Source organism: Genypterus blacodes, unplaced genomic scaffold, assembly GCF_046128005.1.
Source record: "Genypterus blacodes isolate CSIRO-AG114 ecotype Tasmania unplaced genomic scaffold, CSIRO-AGI_Gbla_v1 ptg000029l_1, whole genome shotgun sequence".
Taxonomy (NCBI): Eukaryota; Metazoa; Chordata; class Actinopteri; order Ophidiiformes; family Ophidiidae; genus Genypterus; species Genypterus blacodes.
This window is the reverse complement of record NW_027466842.1, coordinates 883,317-901,475: the sequence shown is the minus strand read 5'-3', so window position 1 is coordinate 901,475 and position 18,159 is coordinate 883,317. Positions and strand designations below refer to the sequence as shown.

Genomic DNA, 18,159 nt, shown 5'->3' with positions numbered 1-18,159 from the left:
TGACTTTGAAGCTACTCAACTACTAATCCTGATTTTGTCAAATTATTGCTTATTTGACAGGGTTATATTAGATTTTATCTTCAATTTGGCTTTTCTAAGGGATTCGTCATTTAAAGGAGTTATTCCCATTTTTCCACGCTTAACCCTAATGTACCCTTAAAAATATGTCCATTGCAATGTTCCCTTGAACCCTTAAAAGCTCTATTGTAAGTTATTTCTGATACTTTCGGTGTTTCCTTCTGTTTTTCTATCTTCAGGATTTACTCTGGAACGACGAATATGTCGGTTCATGAACGCGCCACTGTTCGCGGTCTCTGATAGTGACACTGCTCTGCACCAATCTATTGCACACAGCTCTCTTTTATCCAATCAGAAACGTCGTTGTTGGAGTGTGGGAGGAGACTGAATTACAAACTATTGTGGCAAGTGTTGTGCCTTCACCTTGCAAACAGTAAGAATTAGTTTCGAATTACTGCAAATTCTACGCCCTTTTCACGTCAACAGGACTAATATTTCCCTTAAATCATGATTGCTGTGTGTCGGGTTTGCTGTCTAACTCCTACAAAGTTAACGTGTGCTACCTGTTGATACAGCGGGCACATTTGTTTACATTTAGCTAGTGTAGCTTGTGTTAGTTTGTGGTTAATTAACTATGTCAAAGTTATAAACTCATTACGTCAACGATAAGTTAGCTTCGTCTTCTTTTCGTTCTCTTCGTTGAAGTTGGTAATGGTGTTTGAACAGCTTAATTCTAACAGACAGCTCTAAGCTGCCGGTTAGCTGTAGCTCGACATGCTCTTATCATCTGTTTGATGTTTGGAGGAAGACGATGTGCTCAGCTTCGGTTTGAGGAAGCAGTTTCGACTCAACCTGCAAAGTGTGGGACAACTTAGGTGAGCCAACCGCAAAGAGACACAAGCTTATGTTTAATATTAAATATAGATGAAGCTCTGAACCCGTTCTGCAGTGACGACATGTGTACAGCAGAGTTGTTATGTGAAGTTACTAACACAAAATTAAGAATATGCTGGACATCGACTCACTTTTTGATAAGACCTATCCACGTGTGAACTGTTGAGGCATAGAAAGCGTTCATTTGGTGTGCGGTGTGTTCTTTGCAACCCTTCTGCAGACAGTCAGCAGCACATGATGGTAGGGACGAGTGTGTGTCGCAGAGTCCAGATCGTCTCACTTCAGCAGACCTAAAAGCAAAAATGTGTTGTGATTTTCACCGGCAAGTGTGCCGCTAACGGAAGTTCCCGGCGCCCGCGCGCGCAAAACCGGTGCCGGGTTAAATAGCGCCCCCCTGTAATCCCCCTGTAACCAGGGGTTTCAGGGGGGTCAAAAACATCAAAAACATTGTTGTGTGTTTTGTTTTGTTGTTTTTTGCTCTCAAATATCAACATCAGCATCATTCTATCCATCAATTTCAGTATTGGCTAGGCGCTCATTTAGATAAAACAAGGATAGTATCAAATAATGTGAGATATCAAAGGATTCGGCTCTTACAAGGAAACTACCATCTATTGATGGAAAGAGAGATGTGATTTAACTGGATTTAACTCTGATTCTTCCTTTGAACTCAGTTTTCCTCAGGAAAATCCAGTTCTGTAGAGATGGAGACGGCTCCTCTAAGGAAGAAGCTGAGCTGTGTGCGTCAGGAGAACGCCTTTCTGATCACAGATGATGAGCTCGTCGGTGACTTAGATGATATGTATTATGAACTGGCCACAACCAAGTCTCAGGTATGGAACACCTCCATACACATATCTGTGTGGCATAAAACACACCACACACACCATCACCCCACACTCTGAAGTATGAACACACTGTATTTCTGGTGGTAACTCTCTCTCAAAGGAGGAGGCCTTGCAGATGGAACCACTTTCCTGTACTTTTTTTATGACTTAAGCGTTGTGTGAACTTAATGTGACATAACTGTTTTGTATTTGTATGAAATTGAGATTTCCTTCTTCAGGGCCGCCTCCGAGGCCCCAGGGTGGGAGTCCAAAGCAACAGTGCGGCAGTGATGAGTGAGCAGATTCGTCACCTTGAGGCCGAGCTAGAGGCTCAGGCCAAAGAACTGCGGTAACTTTGTCAAAGAACTTTAACTTTGCAAATGTCACTGTTTTTCTAACTACATAATGAAACCATTGTGTGCCGATTATTTACACCACATGCACAGTTTAAATTATGATTATGTAACTTCTTTGAAGTTCAATTTATAGTTATTTATAGTAGGTCTCTGTCGTGTAATATTTTTCTAAACAAATATTCAATACTGCTGGTGCTCTTCTAGTGTTCTTATCCAACTACCAATGTATTATTATTGGTAAAGTCCATTAAAATAGAGAACTGTACTCAGTAAGTTTTGGTTGATTGAGGGTCTGTTAGCTCTTCTCTTCCTCTGTGGCCCTGAATCATTTACATAAGCTAATCTAGAATCTGTAAAATTAAGTCTGTGTTGGACATAATATCCTGACCTCATGTCCTTGTGTGTGTTTTCCAGAGCAGCAGAACTGAACGCCGAGTGCAGCCAGGAAGCTGCAGCCCATAATGACATCATGGTGGCGAATCTGACTGACGAGTTGAGCGCGCTCAGAGAAGAACTGGACAACAAGATGGCATTGGGCAAACGGTGACAGATATAGGATTTGTGTCATTGGAAATCACACCTTTAATAGTTCCAGAGCAACTTCCGATTGCATTGAAATACTTGCAGACAAATAATCTACTCTCTCCTCCTCTACAGGGCCGAACAACAAAGAAACCAAGCACTTCTTAATGCTGAGAAGCTAAAAGAGGCTTTCAAAGAGTACAAGGCCACCATGTCTATAAAACTTCAGAGGGTAAATCCATTACAATGTTTTGTTATTTAGAACTCTTTGGTGGCTGTCTGGTGATAAAGTTTCTTCATTTGTGTCTTGAAGGTGCTGGAGAGTGAGAGCAAACTGAAAGAGAGTCTCATTGAGTGTGACAGGGAAAAAGAAGAGTTGGATATGAGGTGCACTTCACTGGAGAGAGAGAAGGAGGAGCAGAACCAAACAATTGGGTACACACACACCACAAACTATGTAACCTCATTGGAGTCATTGCTTCTGTACTTTCTTCAAACTTGCATGTTGTGATGCTAATGGATTGACTCATAAAATGACTCATAATTCATCATCATCAATTCAGTTGAGTTGAAGTTGGTTTGAAGTGTTGATCATCACACTCTGTACAATCCCCCATCTTCCTCCTCCTCTGCCTCTCAGCCATCTGAAGGGCGAGGCGAGACAGGCAAAGTCTCTGGCTGCAGAACGCTCAGACTTCCAGACCCAGCTGGAGGAGACTCGCCGACGAGCCTCGTACATGGAAAGGGTGCTCAGTGAAAAGGCCGCAGAGTGCAAGGAGATGGACTCGCTGCGTAGGGAGCTGGAAGAGCTGCGGACTCTGAGGCACAACCAGGAGCAGAGGGCAGCTCAGTGCCACAGAGAGGCTGAGCAGAGTCGGACAGAGCTGGCCAGCCTGGAGTCCATACTGACCCTGTTGCATCTACGAGAGGTGTGGGTGACCCTGCTGCTGCACTCATATTACCCTTATGGTTCCAGTGTCTCATGATGCCACAGTAAAAGGCCAAGTTTATGTATTTATAGGTCATTGCAAGGGTCGTATCTACTGCAGGAGATGACATATGACTATCGTGTTTTTGTTGTATTTCAGGCTGCTGAGGGGCCTCTCTGTGTCAGACCCTGTATCTTACCCCCAGTGGACTATACAGGAGCTGCTCACCTGATGAAGCCTAAGCCAGGTGATCGATAGGCATTCATTTTTGGACATCCTCTAACTTTCCCGTTTGATTATGATTTTTTGTCATTAATGTTATAATCACCTCCCTTTTTTCTGATCTTGACTGATTATTTCTCCATCTGTCCCTCCTGTAAAGGTGAAAGCTTCCAGCAGCTGCTCAGAGCGCTCCAGTCCGTGGAGGCTGACCGGAACAGACAGAGCAGCGCCGTCCAGAGGCTGCAGGAGCGTCTGAGCAGGGCCAAGGAGGAGATCTCCTCCCTGCAGAGCTCCATGGACCAGAGAGCCTCCCACTACCAGAGCCTCCACACAGAGCTGATGGACAAAGTCAGCCAGGCCACCGACACAGAGAAAGAAGTAAGGAGGAGAGGATGTATGACCTTTGACTGTGACCCCCTTTCTTTTTTGCTCTAATTCTTTTTCATTTCTTTCCGTTGAGCAGTAAACTGCTTTCAACAGTTTGAAGAAAATCAATCATCATGACCGAGCACACATTCAATCAGTTTTATAAATAACCTTATAACAAGCCCACATGATTTGTTTGTCTCGAATTTCAGCTGAAGAGGAAAAGTGCACGTGTAGCTGCACTGGAGAAACAGTTACAGGAGAAAAGCTCAGCTTACACTCAGGCGGCACTGAAGAACACTGAGCTGGAGAAAAAGATACTGGTACATCACACACTTTCTCTCTCTCTCACACACACACACACACACACACGCATACACACACATACACATACACTCTTTTCCCTAATGATTTGTTTTTTTAATCATGATTCTAACTTAAAGGGCTTCACTTCTCCTCATAACTCCATCAATTTATAATTTTCTCACATCAGGTCTGTCACTCAGGCTTTTTGTTTTAGTTGATACCAAACTTCGTAGTTTGAATATTTGGGATTGTGGCTGATATCTCTCGCTCTGCTCTGCTTCTTTAATCCAGGAGAAGACCGCTTCTCTGGAGCATTTCCAGTCATTGATGACCAAACGGCAAAAAGAATTCCAGCAGTCTTTGGAAAAGTGCAAAAAGTCGCAGACGCAACAACGCACAGAGCAGCAGCACAGAATAGAAATGGTGATCAGTCCTCTGTGTTATTATGCACCATCCCTCTCCTACTGCTCAGTGTGTGTGTGTGTATGTGTGTGTGTGTGTGTGTGTGTGTGTGTGTGTGTTAAATGGGACAAAGAACAAAATGGGGGATCTAACTGAATAGCAACCACCTTATGACATGAAAGGTAAGAGCTACTTCTCCTCTCTCCAGCTGCAGTTGTCCCTGGAGGAGTCACATTCTCGGCTGTTGCAGCTGGAGCAGGACCTTGGCTCGCTGCAGAGGGAGCGAGATGAGGCGCAGAGAGCAGTTCTTGAACTGGACCACATGGCACAGGTCAGGACAATTCAGTGCAATGTAGGAACACAGGGTTTCTCCTAGTCACCGGGTAACAAACAGGGTCTTCAGATAAAACAGCAGTCTGTTAGATTGTGGAGCGGCCGTTCTCCTGTTGGTGTTTTGGGCTCAAAGATTTGAGCCCCTGATCTTAGGGTTGTCTGTTGTGGAATGAGTTTGGCCGTGCTTGAACTGATGTACCTAAAAATAAGTAAGATTATATCATTCTGTTTGTATGCTCAATCTCTTTAATCCTGATTCAAATTGTCCCTGCTATAAAAGGAGAATGTGTCCCGCACTACTGAATATGGAAACTCCTGATCTGTTGCTGATGAATATGTATTTTCATTTATGGTTTCATTTTAGGAGAAGAATGCTGAAATGATGTACAAGGAGGACTTACTGCTGAGTTTCAAAGAGCAGGCAGACATTTCTGCCTTGAAGGTACAGTAGCTTCAAGACTCAAATGAATTCTGCCACAGCCTCACCAGCAGTTTCTACACCGTGACTTGTTTCTGTACGTCAGTTGTGTGAGTTGCAGTCGTCTCTGTCGTCGTGTCAAGAGGAGCTGAACTCGTACCTGCAGCAGATGGAAGAGGTGAAGAAGAACTATGAGACAGAGCTACAGAAGAAGAGTGACAAGGTGACAACGTTATATAGTGATGGTTTTACAATGAACTTCCATCCATTTTCTGTTTTCAGCAGAGTGGCGTGCTCAGCTTAATCCTCTCCGCCTTCTTCACCAGGCGTCCTCTCTGCTGGAGAAGCTCCACAGCGCCACCCTGGTTTGTCAGAGCTCCAGCGAGCAGAACCTGCAGCTTCAGCATTCTCTCCAGCAGCGGCAGACCATGCTGACCGAAAGCACCGCCCGAATCACTGAGCTGGAGGAGAGCCAGAGCACGCTGCAGATACAGGTAGATTAGAGAAGCTTAGATACTGGGACAACAAGTACTGTAAATATGTAAATCATCACTTTAAGGGTTTAAGGTGTGTTTTTGTGAATTCCTCATTATAGTGTGAATAGTTAATGTTGGAAAGCCATGCAGGAAGGCAATCTCATCGGCTCATTGTGTTTTTAAGATTATAAAATGTCGACATCCGCATAAATGCTTGAAGGGAAACAATAAATTAGAGCTTGTGATTTCATAACAAAATTTCATCACATTCTAGCTGCTGCTTGTACTTTGACATGAACACAGCAAGAGCACAATGATCTTCTTTCATTAACTGAACACAGTAGAGGGTCAAGAGCAGGCCAGACTCTGTACAGGAAGTTTTGTTCTGGATAGCAGGCAGCCTGTAGGGATGGACTGTCAACTCACCATTGTTTCTATTTGTATCATTAAGTAGTGAGAGATGCCTGACTTTGTTTATTCAGATGTTAAAGTTCAAAGCTGGAGCTCAGTTTGCTCTAAATAACATTATCGTTGATCATAGATATGAATCTTGAATGTTGTAATAGTTTTGCCTTTTTTTGTGGTTTATTGCATCAATGTGAAATGTGTAACCTGCACAAACACTGATGCAAACATTGTTTCCTATCCTTCTGTAGGTGTCCAGTCTGGAGCAGCAGCTTGAGCGAGCCCGGGCCTCCCTCGAAGACGAGCTAAGGAACAGAGAGCGGGATGTCCAGGAGAGAGTCAAAGACGTGCAGGAGATGACCGAGCAGAAGACAAAACTCTCTGAGTCCATCATGTAAGAACAGCTGCAGACACAAAGACACTCTCCTTAGATACTGGAAACAAGAAAATCTGATCTCGGGCTGGACAGCAGAAGGGACTTTTGAATCAACAAAGTCAATGTTTGTAAGTGTATTGACCAAATCCAATGACACATATCAGAGTGCCATTTCCTCCAGGGGCTCTGTTATTTTCTGTATCAACACACCTAGCTTGCACCATGGATCGGTTTTACTCCTGGTTCGGGTACATCAGTGAGCGACAATGGAATCATAGACTGAGGCATAGAATGAAATGTTTGATGTTTGAAAGATTTTAACGGACCTCTGTGACCGCCGGATATGTAAGAATATAACATTTAATCGCTGTCTCTTTTCTAGTTTCGAATTCCAGCACAATGTTTTCTAAGTACTTAAAGTAATGACTGCAGTCTCGACCTATATACTGTCCAGCTATTTAGCTTTTATGGGGATAGAGGGATTTACTGTTTATTTGTTATTTCGTAAGTATTCTGTTTACGAGCTGCAGCAAAGATAGACAAATAGCTGAGCACTGTGAGAGTCTCATGACTGCACCACATCACATTAGTCTCCAGGCCTGAGTGTGCCTGTAGATGTCTTTGTTGTGGATTCTTCAGAAGAAGCCCCCCCCGTCCCCCCCCGTCCCCCCTCCTTCCCTGTGGATATATAAAAAGGGATCATACTTGATTGAGACTTGACGAGCAGCAAGCTTGTGTTTGGGATGAGAAATTCAAAACTCTAACAGAAAATACATTTGGGCAGTGTTTACATGTTTTCAAAGCATAGTTTCTGTTGTCTCAAGACAATAATGGGAGCCTTGTTCACTTTAAGGTGGGTTTAAGTGTGGGACTATGAGAGATATATTGCATTTCTTTACGCAGTCGGATTGTTTCCCATTTTCTAAAAAAAAAATGTTTTGTTCTCCTGCAGCCTTGTGACATCAGAGATGAAGAAGTGTCGCGGGGAGCTGCTGTCCAAAGAGTCTGAGCTGCAGCATTTGAAGAGAGGCGTCAGCGCGAAGGCTTCAGAGATGAGCTGCATGGAAGACAGTCTGCTACAGATGAAGCGCCTGCTGGATAATAAGAGCGACATGGGTATGATGCAAATTGTAGTTTTATCATAGTTAAGATATTTTGAATCTAGAACCACAAATATTTCATCAAGATCTCAAAGTTTAAATGTCATTTGAGACCCATTTTCTTCCTCTCTTCTTACAGTGGTGGATCTGGAAGAGAAACTCCATCGCAGAGAGGCAGACCGACTGAACTCTGTAGAGAGAGTCCAGATCCTAGAGGGTCAGCTTCAGACGGTGCGGGGGGAACTGGCAGACACGCTGGAGCGGCTACAGGAGCTCAGGGATCTTCTGCAGAGGACCCAGACCATCGCTGATGAGCGAGAAGCCTCCGTGGAAAAACTGACTGTCCAACTTAGGTGAGGATACGTCGCCATGTAAATTCCGGACAAGGGACAAGCATCACAAAATGTCCCCCACTGTGTCCGTCTTTGTCTTGACTTATGGTATACAAAGTGTTGGATACCTTTGATTATCTTTATTCTTGTACAAACTATGTTCTTGACATCTATCACATTTGTATAAAATTGTATACTTGTATCTTTTCTATAAGCGTTTCAGGTTAGAATTGTGTAAATATGTTGATGTGTAAAATGTAAACTTATTATTGTTTGGAACTGTTGGAATTTGTTATGTAATGTGGCTGCTTTAACTGTGTTCAATATCTGGTTCTGTTGTAATATTTTCTATGCCAAGATTGTCCTCTATCTATGGATAAACACTGTGAATAAGTGAATTACATACATTGTGTTACAAATTGTTACAACTACAGTACATGAAGCACCCGAGGGGATTTAGACTCATGACTGGCCCAGTGTTCTTCCTGTGTAAACAAATGAACAAGATGTGACAAATTCCCTTTATCGGTTCCTGTCAGATTCTTTTAAAGCTACTTTATGGAACTATGATTGTCTTGTTAGAACAATACACAGAGGCAGGTATTAAAACAGTTACAATAATCACCCCTTCAAATTAACACTGACATGAATCCAAGTCCTCTGTGATATGTTTCAATAAAAACATTAGGACATTCTGTACATTTTGTACATTTGGAGGAATCACACACATCATAGAATCCCACACCTCCTCTAGATACAGTAAAACTACAGAAGAGTACTTAAAATATTGCCTCCAGTGACTGACTCCGGGATTTACAACTTTGATGGAATCTGGGTTAATGCGAGCGTGCGTGTGTGTTGTGTGTGTGTCCTCTCACAGGGAGAGCCAGAGGGAGCTTGAGGAGAGAACTCATGAAGTCCTAGACATGGACAATGCACTGAAGGAAAGACAGGGGGAGCTCCAGCAGAGAGCAAAGCTGGTACAACATACGCACAGAAGCACATATACTGTATGTGTCCTGGATGTCATTAGCTGAATACATTCTGTACCCCACGTTCCTCATCTTGCCCCTCACCGGCTGTTCTGTCGTCCTCAGCTGGGTCAGCTGGACGTGGCCATCAGAGACCACAAGCAGGAGATGGAGAGGAGGGTGGAGAATCTGCAGCAAAGCCTGGATTCCAAAGAGAAAGAGCTGGAAGACACACAGATGGAGCTCAGGGACGGAAACATGAAGGTTAGGAGCAGCCGCACAGCCGGAAACGTAACCATTCAGCCATGTCAGGCCTCAGCAAGCAACACCAACACACTGCTGTGACACTGTCTTCTGTCTATACACCAAACTGTGTAACTCCTCCTCCTCTTCCTCCTCCCCCCCCTCGCTGCACCCCCTCCTGCCTCCACAACGCCTCCCACTTGAGAACATGAGAGATGATGTTAGACAATCCCCCTTGTGATACTTAGAATAGATAGATAGCCTCAGAAGCTATCCGTAGGAGGCACTACTGAGACGTGATATTTTTCCGAGACCAGTAGGATAGGAACCATCGAATGTGTGTTGCTTTGGTATAAACAGAAAAATGTGTGCATCTGATTGTGTGTGTTAGGACCAGGCTCTTGGACAGCAGCTGCGTGTGTGTCAGCAGGATCTTCAGACTGTACAGGACGAGCTGGAGGAATCTCAGCGCCACAGCAAGTCCGTGAGCCGAGAGTTGAACACCACGAGGCAGCAGCTGAAGGAGGAGGTGAAGTCGGAGCACAATATGAGTCGATCGCCCTTATTTCAATTGTTCAACACTCTTGCAAGCAGAAATGAACCATGATGTCCTGATGTCAAGCCAGAACTGACAAATACATGCACTCTTTTTTGGTGTGTGTGTTTCTGCAGGGTGTTCGTCTGTGTCGTGTGGAGGAGGAGCTGGCTGTCAAGGAGGCGCGCTGGTTAAAGTCAGAGGCCAGGCTGCAGAGCACGGTTACCTCATTGGAGCAGGAGCTGGAGGTGGAGAGAGAGCAGCACAACAAGGAGGTACGGTAGTAGCAGATAACATCCATTTCCTTCATCTATTTGTCATTCCTTCGTGATTAATGAAAATGGCGACAAATTCAATATTATTATTCATTATTTCTTTCAACTTTATCTTACTTGGATGATTGTAGACCAACCTGTTGTTAAAGGGATGATTTAGCAAAACCTGTTGCTGTTATGTAGGTCTGATTCATCGCTCCAGTTTAATGTTCTCAGTGATAAGATAAGAGGAAATTGACACCGTATCTTTTGAGCATGTAAATGTAGTGATTCAAGCTTCACTGACGCTATTGTGTCGTTAACTTCCTCCCTCCTCAGCTGGAGTCCCTGCAGCAGACCCGAGGCCAGTTGCTCAAAGTCTCCGAGCAGATCTCCTCCTCCATGCGCTCCTCCCAGGAGCAGCTCTCAGCTAAGCTCCAGCAGAGCCAGAGCCAGCTGGAGGATGCCAAGGCTCAGTGTGACCAGGCCAAAGCTCAGGCGTTACAGCTGCAATCCCAGCTGGACCAAACTGAAGTGCAGCTGGATCTCGCTGAGACACAAGCCAGGCACCTCCAAACGCAGTTACACCAGAGCAAAACCCAACTGGAGCAGACCAGGACACTGTATGAGCAGGCCAGGACTCAGAACAGTCACCTGCACAGCCAGCTGCAGCAACTCGGTGCTGAGTTCAATCAAGCCAAGGTCCAGATTCAGCTTCATGTTTCTGAGAAGTCCAAGGAGACCTGCAAAGAGACCCCCATCATCAAGGTCCAGTCCTCTTAAATCCTTAGAAAAGGGTTAAGCCAAGGGTTAACCCTAACCCTAACCCAAACCCTAACCCAAAAATTACAACAGCGATAAGAAAACGACTGTAATGTTATGTTAAGTGTATGCTCTTCTCTCCCTCCTTCCTGCAGGAGTTGGGGGGGACCCGTCTCCAGGCCGGGCTCCCCAGCCTGGGGAACGCCGCTGACCACAAGCACACACACTCGCCAGATCGGCCCGCTACTCACTCCCCTAAACGCCCTCAAACAGCCAGACACTCTCCCACACACACTAATGGCATTTACCCCCGCTCCCCGTCACACAGACACTCGACGCCCACGCCTCACACACACACAGAGCCGGCCTCAGTTCCTTACCTGTCCGACCGAACACTGGAATGGCTGCAGACCAGCAGTGCCGACTCCTCCCTGGATCTCCCGCTGAGCCTGAAGGCCAAGCTGAGAGAGGCTCTGAACCAGCAGCCATGGGAGTCGTCCTCCCCCTCGTTGTCCCTCTACACAGGCCCAGTGGACCAAAGCTGGCAGGGCCTGAGTGCTACAGAGACCACAGGGACCTCAGACCTCTCCTTCAACCCCCTCACCTACATGACGGACAAGCTAGAAGTCCACGGGAGGGAGGGAGAGGAGGACGGACACCTCAGCGCGGGGACTACGCTGATGCAGGAGGAAGACGACACGCTTGCGGGTCAGGAGAGGGACGAGGAGGATGTGGGTTCTCTGACGGGGATGCTGAGGTTTGTTAAACAGACATTAGCCATGCAGGAGGATCCGTCTTTATGGAGCTCCGCAGCGCTGTCGCAGGCCGGACACAACCACAACCCACACAACCCCACTCCTGTGTGAACCAATCAGGTGAGCTTAGGATCACTTTAATGGATAATGTGAGCTCGCATTACAGATACAGACTCATAGACATGTTCAGGAAGCAAATCAGCAAATTTCAGCCTCATAGTTTATGACTGGAAATAGAAGAAAAATAACGAAGAATCCATATTTCGGTGCATTTAAATCTTCATCAATTCAACTGAAACATGATGATGATGATGCCATAGCAATGCATCACTTATTAACATATCTTGAAACTGTAAACGGTATAAATGGGTACGTATACAACGCATAGGGGAAAATGAAGCAATGCTTACTTAGTTTTTGTTAAATTGAATAATTGGCAGATTAATGAGGAAGAAAATCTTAGTTAGTTGCACCTTAAGGCATTACTGAGTTAAGTACAGCCTTTACTAATGCCTTTTCTATGCAAACTCAATAAGGGAGTAATACTATATAGATTTTGATATATTGTGTTTACCGCATGTCTGTAGCAGATTATAGACTATATTATTGATGCCATAGGAAGATAATGTTCTCAGATTTAATCCAGAATTGCCATAATTTCACAATTTGTGACGCATAACTGAGGAATTATTATTAGTCACTGAGTCACTGATCCACTGATGCATTCTTCTGTTTCTATTTTAGACAAACCTCGTGAAGATGTGAAACTCTCCTGTTCCCATGGAGCTGCGTGACTGTAGAAGCTGTTTACATCGTTGTCATGGTGTGTGTGTGTGTGTGTGTGTGTGTGTGTGTGTGTGTGTGTGTGTGTGTGTGTGTGTGTGTGTGTGTGTGTGTGTGTGTGTGTGTGTGTGTGTGTGTGTGTGTGTGTGTGTGTGTGTGTGTGTGTGTGTGTGTGTGTGTGTGTGTGTGTGTTACACAATTGTCATTTTTTTGAACATTTCACATTCCGTCCTGTAAGTGTGTATAACTGAAGTCCAGCTGCAGGCTAAGCACAGTTGTGTCTCAGGGATGCTACAGCTCAAACCGTGACTTCTGCATTTCCACGTGTGTTTCTCTGTTATATTTATGCGTAGCTTTCATAACATTATACAATCCTGATGAATAAAATGTGTTTTTATATTTCTGACTTAACTTTAATTGTATATGTTGTAAATTGTCTGTTTCCATGGCAATTGAGACCCAGGTTTCACTTAAGTCTATTAGGATGTTCCCGCAGAGTTGGTTTGTGGGGGTCGTTACCACAACAACGGGCCAATTACTCTGGGGAGAGGAATTTTGGCTTGGTGGGGGATGGTGGGATCACTCTGAATCTAATTCTGATCCTAGCTGGCCTTGAATTGAATTTGGCACTCGTAGTTTTCATCAGAACAGAGCCGTGTGTGATCAGTGCTACAATAACAGTTCCTGTCACGTCTGGATAAGCGCATAGGACTAAGGAGAGTAAACGTAAGGGTGTAATGCTTTATTCTAGACTATATCTAGACTGTCATGTGTCTACACTGCAGTTTTCTTTTTGCACTTCGGCCCCTCAGCATGATTTACACCTTACAATACCTTTGCTTTTACTACCCACAGTTTATGCCATCAAAACCTTTACATTTCCCAACCACAGGCCCTGTTCTGTTTCCACGTTGAGGTTGGACTGTATGTGTCCGTGTGTGTGGGTGTGTGCACGTCTGTGTCTGTGTGTTTGTTGACACTTGAGACAAAGACTGCAATCAATTCTGTTTGCCTGCCTGCCTGCTTCACACTGTGTGAGGTGTTCGTCTGTGAGGACAGACGAAGGCTTTCACTAATCGCCGCTTTGTTCCGAGCCGCCTCGACTGATAACGTTGTAAGAGTTCAGGCTCTGTTTTGTAATGATGCAGTGAAGCTTTAATGGCATTAAGATGACTGTGTGAGAACCAATCCAGACTTTTAACCCTGTCTTTCTTTCTCTTCCCCTTCTTGCAACAGTTTGGTTGTTATGGGAAACATTTAAGAAACCAGATGCGGTGAAGCATGTCTGCAGTTTAGTTCCCCTGTAGAGATTCTATCTTCTCGCTTTTTATCTTCATGTTGTGAATAACAGAAACGGAGGTTCTCACTTTTACTTCCTGCTCTCGAGAGGAAGAGCTGACTTCACATACTTGGTTATCAAACTGGATCAAAATACTACAATCAAACTTTCTGGCTTTGATTATTTAAAGGTGGAGCAATTGTACAAGCATTATGAGCACTATCTGAGTTTATAATATGTTTAGTCCCTCCCTCCATCGCTGCCTTTGCACTACCTAGGGAGAACTGGAACCGAAATCATGCACTTCTGTTTGCAATCCCAATCCTCTTCTAAAGTGAATCATCTCATTTATATGATGAAATTGCAGTGACACACGCGATGGCAGCCTTTTGCATCATCCCCGTTGAGACATCGAGAAAAGATCACGATGGTCTGCGTCAAGATGAAACAAACGGCATGCAAATGGTATTTAGGTTAATGTTCTGTTGAAGGCTTTGTTGGCTCTTTAGTTTCAGAAGTCGCCCTGGTGATGTCATAGATGCCACTCTCCCTCCTTGTTTTCACAGGCATACTTCGACCACCTAATTAGTTTGTTAAAGGTTCCTGACACTCACCTGGAAAAGCTTCAGGAAAAACAGATTGGTGATGTACATAAAACCCATGATCTGATGATGCGGTATCAGCGAGATCCTTGTTTGCTTATTCTATCAGGATGTTGGCTCTGTCAGCTGTGATGTTTAAATCAACACAAACACAAGCGACACTTTAAAACACTGCCAAGTTTGATTTGCATGATGGAGGCTCCACATTCGTCTCAAGTAAATACCGTTAACCTCTCTCTCTGGCTTTTTAACCTGACAGGAACCCAGTGCTTAATATAAGTTATTGCTGTTCATGCCTCTGATTGAACTCCTGTCATGTCCCCATTATACATTACTTTCTATAGGGGTCATCAAGGAGCTGTGGGGGTCTTTATCTGGCTTAGGGAGCAGTTCCTGTAAAGCCTTATCGCTGCCCACACACCCAGGAGGCCTGACGACACCTCTGACACCGACTCTGGAAAAATCTATAACCCTGTGTATTTCCTTTCAGACCGAGTCATGGAAAGTTTAGTCGGTTTAGTCATAACTGCTTCTGTGGCATTCAGGTAAGACAAGATGATGCTTTTGGCAGTGATGTATTCTTGGCCTTCGTGGCGCCGACGTATGGGTGCGGCTCACAAAAGGTGGTGTTATTCTGATGGAAAACAAGTATTAATGGCTGATATTGTTGAAAGGTCACTGTTATCTCCTCCCACAGCACCGTACAATCACCGCGCTGCAGATCACTGCCTCTGACCTTTCCCTGCTTGAACTGGACCTTAAACAGGAAGGCTGGGAGCGGGTCTCCTAGTAACTGTTTCTACGACAACCTAATCTTACAGAGGTTTGCGTGGATTGTATTGCAGATGATGAGACCAACAAGAGACATTTTCATTTGTAATAGCAGGAAAAGCACAAATCTAACTACTGACATTAATGACGGCTCTGTTCCATTTAGAAGGGCCCGATGCCAGAGTCCCGACATTGGCACGGCTGAATAGAACGCTGCCCTCGTTACCAGCCAACAAATCCATTGCGATGACGTCTAACAGCCACGAATTTGCTGAAACAGCTTTGATTTTGCTTTCACTGGCATTTCAGCCCAGTTCCTTCTTCCAGTGTCCTGTCCTGTACCAGTAAGTGAGCTCCCATTTCAAAACCTCTCATCAAGCAGCAAGACCATTAAGACGGTTTAGTGGAGCCTCATTGTCGTCTATGAAGTAGATTAATGGTGACTTCAATAAAGGATTCATCCCACTTTAGGTACAAACTATGATTATTGACTTTGAATGCTCAAACCAGAAGCTAGTCAAGCAGTTAAACATGATGCACAACATTTAGTTTGGTCTGTATTCATTGATGTTCTATTCTGTTTATTAACTTTCAAAGTGGCAAGTGAAAGTAACATTTCTGCCTCATTGAATTCAATTTTGGCAGCGGCTCTCACAGAGTAAGCCTCTAATAATAAGAGTCTTATCTATGTCATGTTGGTTCTATTGTGCCAGAGGATGTGTGCCACATCCTGTTTCATGAGAACACCCCCGCGCCCCAGTTTGGCACCAGCGTGAGCGACGTCCAGCCACTTCAGATAAACAGGAGCAGAGATGTGAAGTAGCTGCGTTACGACATCAGAACAAAATGTGACTAGTTTCATGAAAAGTGATTTTAAATGGACTATACTACAGGATATGCATTGAACTTCTGTGTGTGTGTGTATGTGTGAAGAATAAGACGGATCATTGCATTGGAATGAAGACAATTCATTCTCCAGAAATCCTTCCATATTAGATTTTTAGTTTGGATAGAAAAAGCTGCAGTTTATGAAAAGTCAGATGGCAAAAATTACTCCAGATGGTTTATAGAAACACATTTTTGTTTAATGAAAGTGACGATGACTTTGCATCATGAGTTCTTCTCAGTTAATCGACTTCCTCTCTCGCTAGGAAAAAGCTTTTGATATAAGCCCGGACATATTGATTTGGTTATTGCTGCTCTATATCTCAGAGCCAAAGCAGAAGTGATTCACAGACCGTTTCAACACACGATTCTTTCTCAAGACTTTACTTTCTCAAAACCAGAAGGGCCTTTAAACGAGACAGGAATGACTTTCAAAGGTTAATCTTTATCCAGATCTGGACCAAATTGCATCTTTTATCTCCAGATGTCGATGCTCAAAGCCGCCTGTGTCTTTGACCCAGTAGAGTCCAGCATCATCAAGTTCCACAAGTGTTTCCAGTACATGTAAAACACCTGTGTGGTCTTTGAGATGCTGGACTTGTTCCTCTACACCTTTCACTGTCTCTTAGTGAGATCTGCCCCATGGCCCACCAAGCAAAGCCAACATATACATTCACTAACCTTCTCATCTTCTTCTTCTGTTCCTGCAGACGGTTGCAGGTTTGGATTCCCTGAAGCGAATCTCCATCCCTCACACAGACATAGAGCTGAACAACATCGTGCTCATCAACCAGAAGGACCAGCCCCTTCTGGGTCAGGCTGACTGATTCCAGTTCGGCCCCAGATTCGTCCAAAGTGGGGGCGATAATGATAATGGCTCAGCCTCTCGGGTATGAGTGAGTTCAGCCGCCACAGTTTCTCCTTGAATCAAGTCATGTGTTTCCTCTGGTTTCACATTTTGGCATCTTGTCTAATATGTGTCTCCTGTCTTCTCTCCTCAGGCTCAGCGGCTTCCCTGGAGCTGCCGTTCAATGAGGCCATTGATATGTGAGGTCTCAGGAACCCTACAACCTGTCACCTTATAAATGCTGTGAGTAAGTAAGCTCTTGTGCTGTTATTGGTGAATCATAATGACATGCATGGAGGTAAAGCTCCAGGGATTTGGATCTGAGCTTGCTAAGTCATCTGTGCTCAAGGCTGGTCTTGTTAGTGGAAAGTTTGCTGCCAGGATCACTATCAGCAGCATGTAAAGCCACATATACAGGAAGTTGCACAACCAGCTTCTGCTCTGTGAATACCTGCCTGTATATGGCTTTGTATGCCGTTCTGCACATAGGTGCCTGTGTTGCTCTGACGTGAGGAATCTGGCCCATCTACAAACAAACAATGTCAGAGTAGGAACACGGGTAGACTGGGTGTGTCTGGTGTGAACATGCCTACAGGTTTGAACTTGGATTTGCTGTGTTGTACAAGCTGAGGAACAGAGAATGAACAAAGGCCACAGCTATAGAAAATGATGTGTATGGTCGGAGTAATAAGATGCTGCTCTTCAAAGTCAATATTATGCATCCGCTCTTACTGGTAGTTTGCCGTCTAATGTCTGCGGTGGAGACGGTTTCTAAGCTGCAGCATAACAGAAATCTCATTTTAAAAATCAGTCCGAGTACATTGATCCGGGCGAAGCTATTAGGCCAGGATGTGAGGTGTGTGTCTGCCATGATTTGGAAATCCTGTTTGCCTTTCACCTTTTTCTTCTACAATCGCTTTTTGTCATATGATTAACGGATTACGCTTTAAATCTCTCCGACAGCAAAAAGGGTTGCAATCTGCAGAACCTGCAAACGGAAAAGCTCGAGTTAAAGCTCAACTGAACTGAGATGAAGGTGTTCTATCTTCAGGTCTTCATCTCATTTCAAGTGAATTGCACTAAACAGTATGTGCAGTTATTCTATGTGACTGTACCTTCTGCTGCACAGTTTTTAATAATGCAAACAGATCCTTTGTATCTTAGTGTACAATAACAATACAAGAAAATGT

The 18,159-nt window shown here is 44.3% G+C and overlaps 1 protein-coding gene across 3 annotated transcripts; it reads left to right on the top strand.

Annotated features, from left to right (window-relative positions):
- The first annotated feature begins 381 nt into the window (after window positions 1–381).
- ccdc18 (coiled-coil domain containing 18) lies at window positions 382–17,230 on the top strand. 3 transcript variants are annotated; one of them, XM_076145078.1, is made up of 29 exons: window positions 397–451; window positions 823–893; window positions 1,587–1,745; window positions 1,979–2,088; window positions 2,510–2,638; window positions 2,753–2,849; window positions 2,931–3,052; window positions 3,258–3,546; window positions 3,706–3,793; window positions 3,929–4,146; window positions 4,347–4,457; window positions 4,732–4,863; window positions 5,051–5,173; window positions 5,540–5,617; window positions 5,700–5,816; window positions 5,920–6,087; window positions 6,726–6,868; window positions 7,803–7,966; window positions 8,090–8,303; window positions 9,163–9,262; window positions 9,380–9,517; window positions 9,888–10,025; window positions 10,169–10,306; window positions 10,625–11,053; window positions 11,203–11,922; window positions 12,547–15,289; window positions 15,404–15,581; window positions 16,882–17,012; window positions 17,124–17,230. In XM_076145078.1, the coding sequence occupies exons 3-25, from the start codon at window positions 1,617–1,619 to the stop codon at window positions 11,911–11,913; spliced, it is 4,086 nt and encodes a 1,361-aa protein (XP_076001193.1). In that variant the 5' UTR covers window positions 397–451; window positions 823–893; window positions 1,587–1,616; the 3' UTR covers window positions 11,914–11,922; window positions 12,547–15,289; window positions 15,404–15,581; window positions 16,882–17,012; window positions 17,124–17,230. The 3 variants fall into 3 exon arrangements, with proteins under 3 accessions (XP_076001192.1, XP_076001193.1, XP_076001191.1); XM_076145076.1 differs by having other exon boundaries at window positions 9,163–9,292; XM_076145077.1 differs by lacking the exon at window positions 823–893 and having other exon boundaries at window positions 382–451; window positions 9,163–9,292.
- Window positions 17,231–18,159: the final 929 nt, after the last annotated feature.

Bases quoted from the DNA above. Each gene is read 5' to 3' on its own strand.
- ccdc18 (XM_076145077.1), top strand. From the start codon at position 1,617: ATGGAGACGGCTCCTCTAAGGAAGAAGCTGAGCTGTGTGCGTCAGGAG. The intron at 9,293-9,379 runs GTATGTGTCCTG...TGTCGTCCTCAG, and splicing joins CGCACAGAAGCACATATACT to CTGGGTCAGCTGGACGTGGC. The intron at 9,518-9,887 runs GTTAGGAGCAGC...TGTGTGTGTTAG, and splicing joins TCAGGGACGGAAACATGAAG to GACCAGGCTCTTGGACAGCA.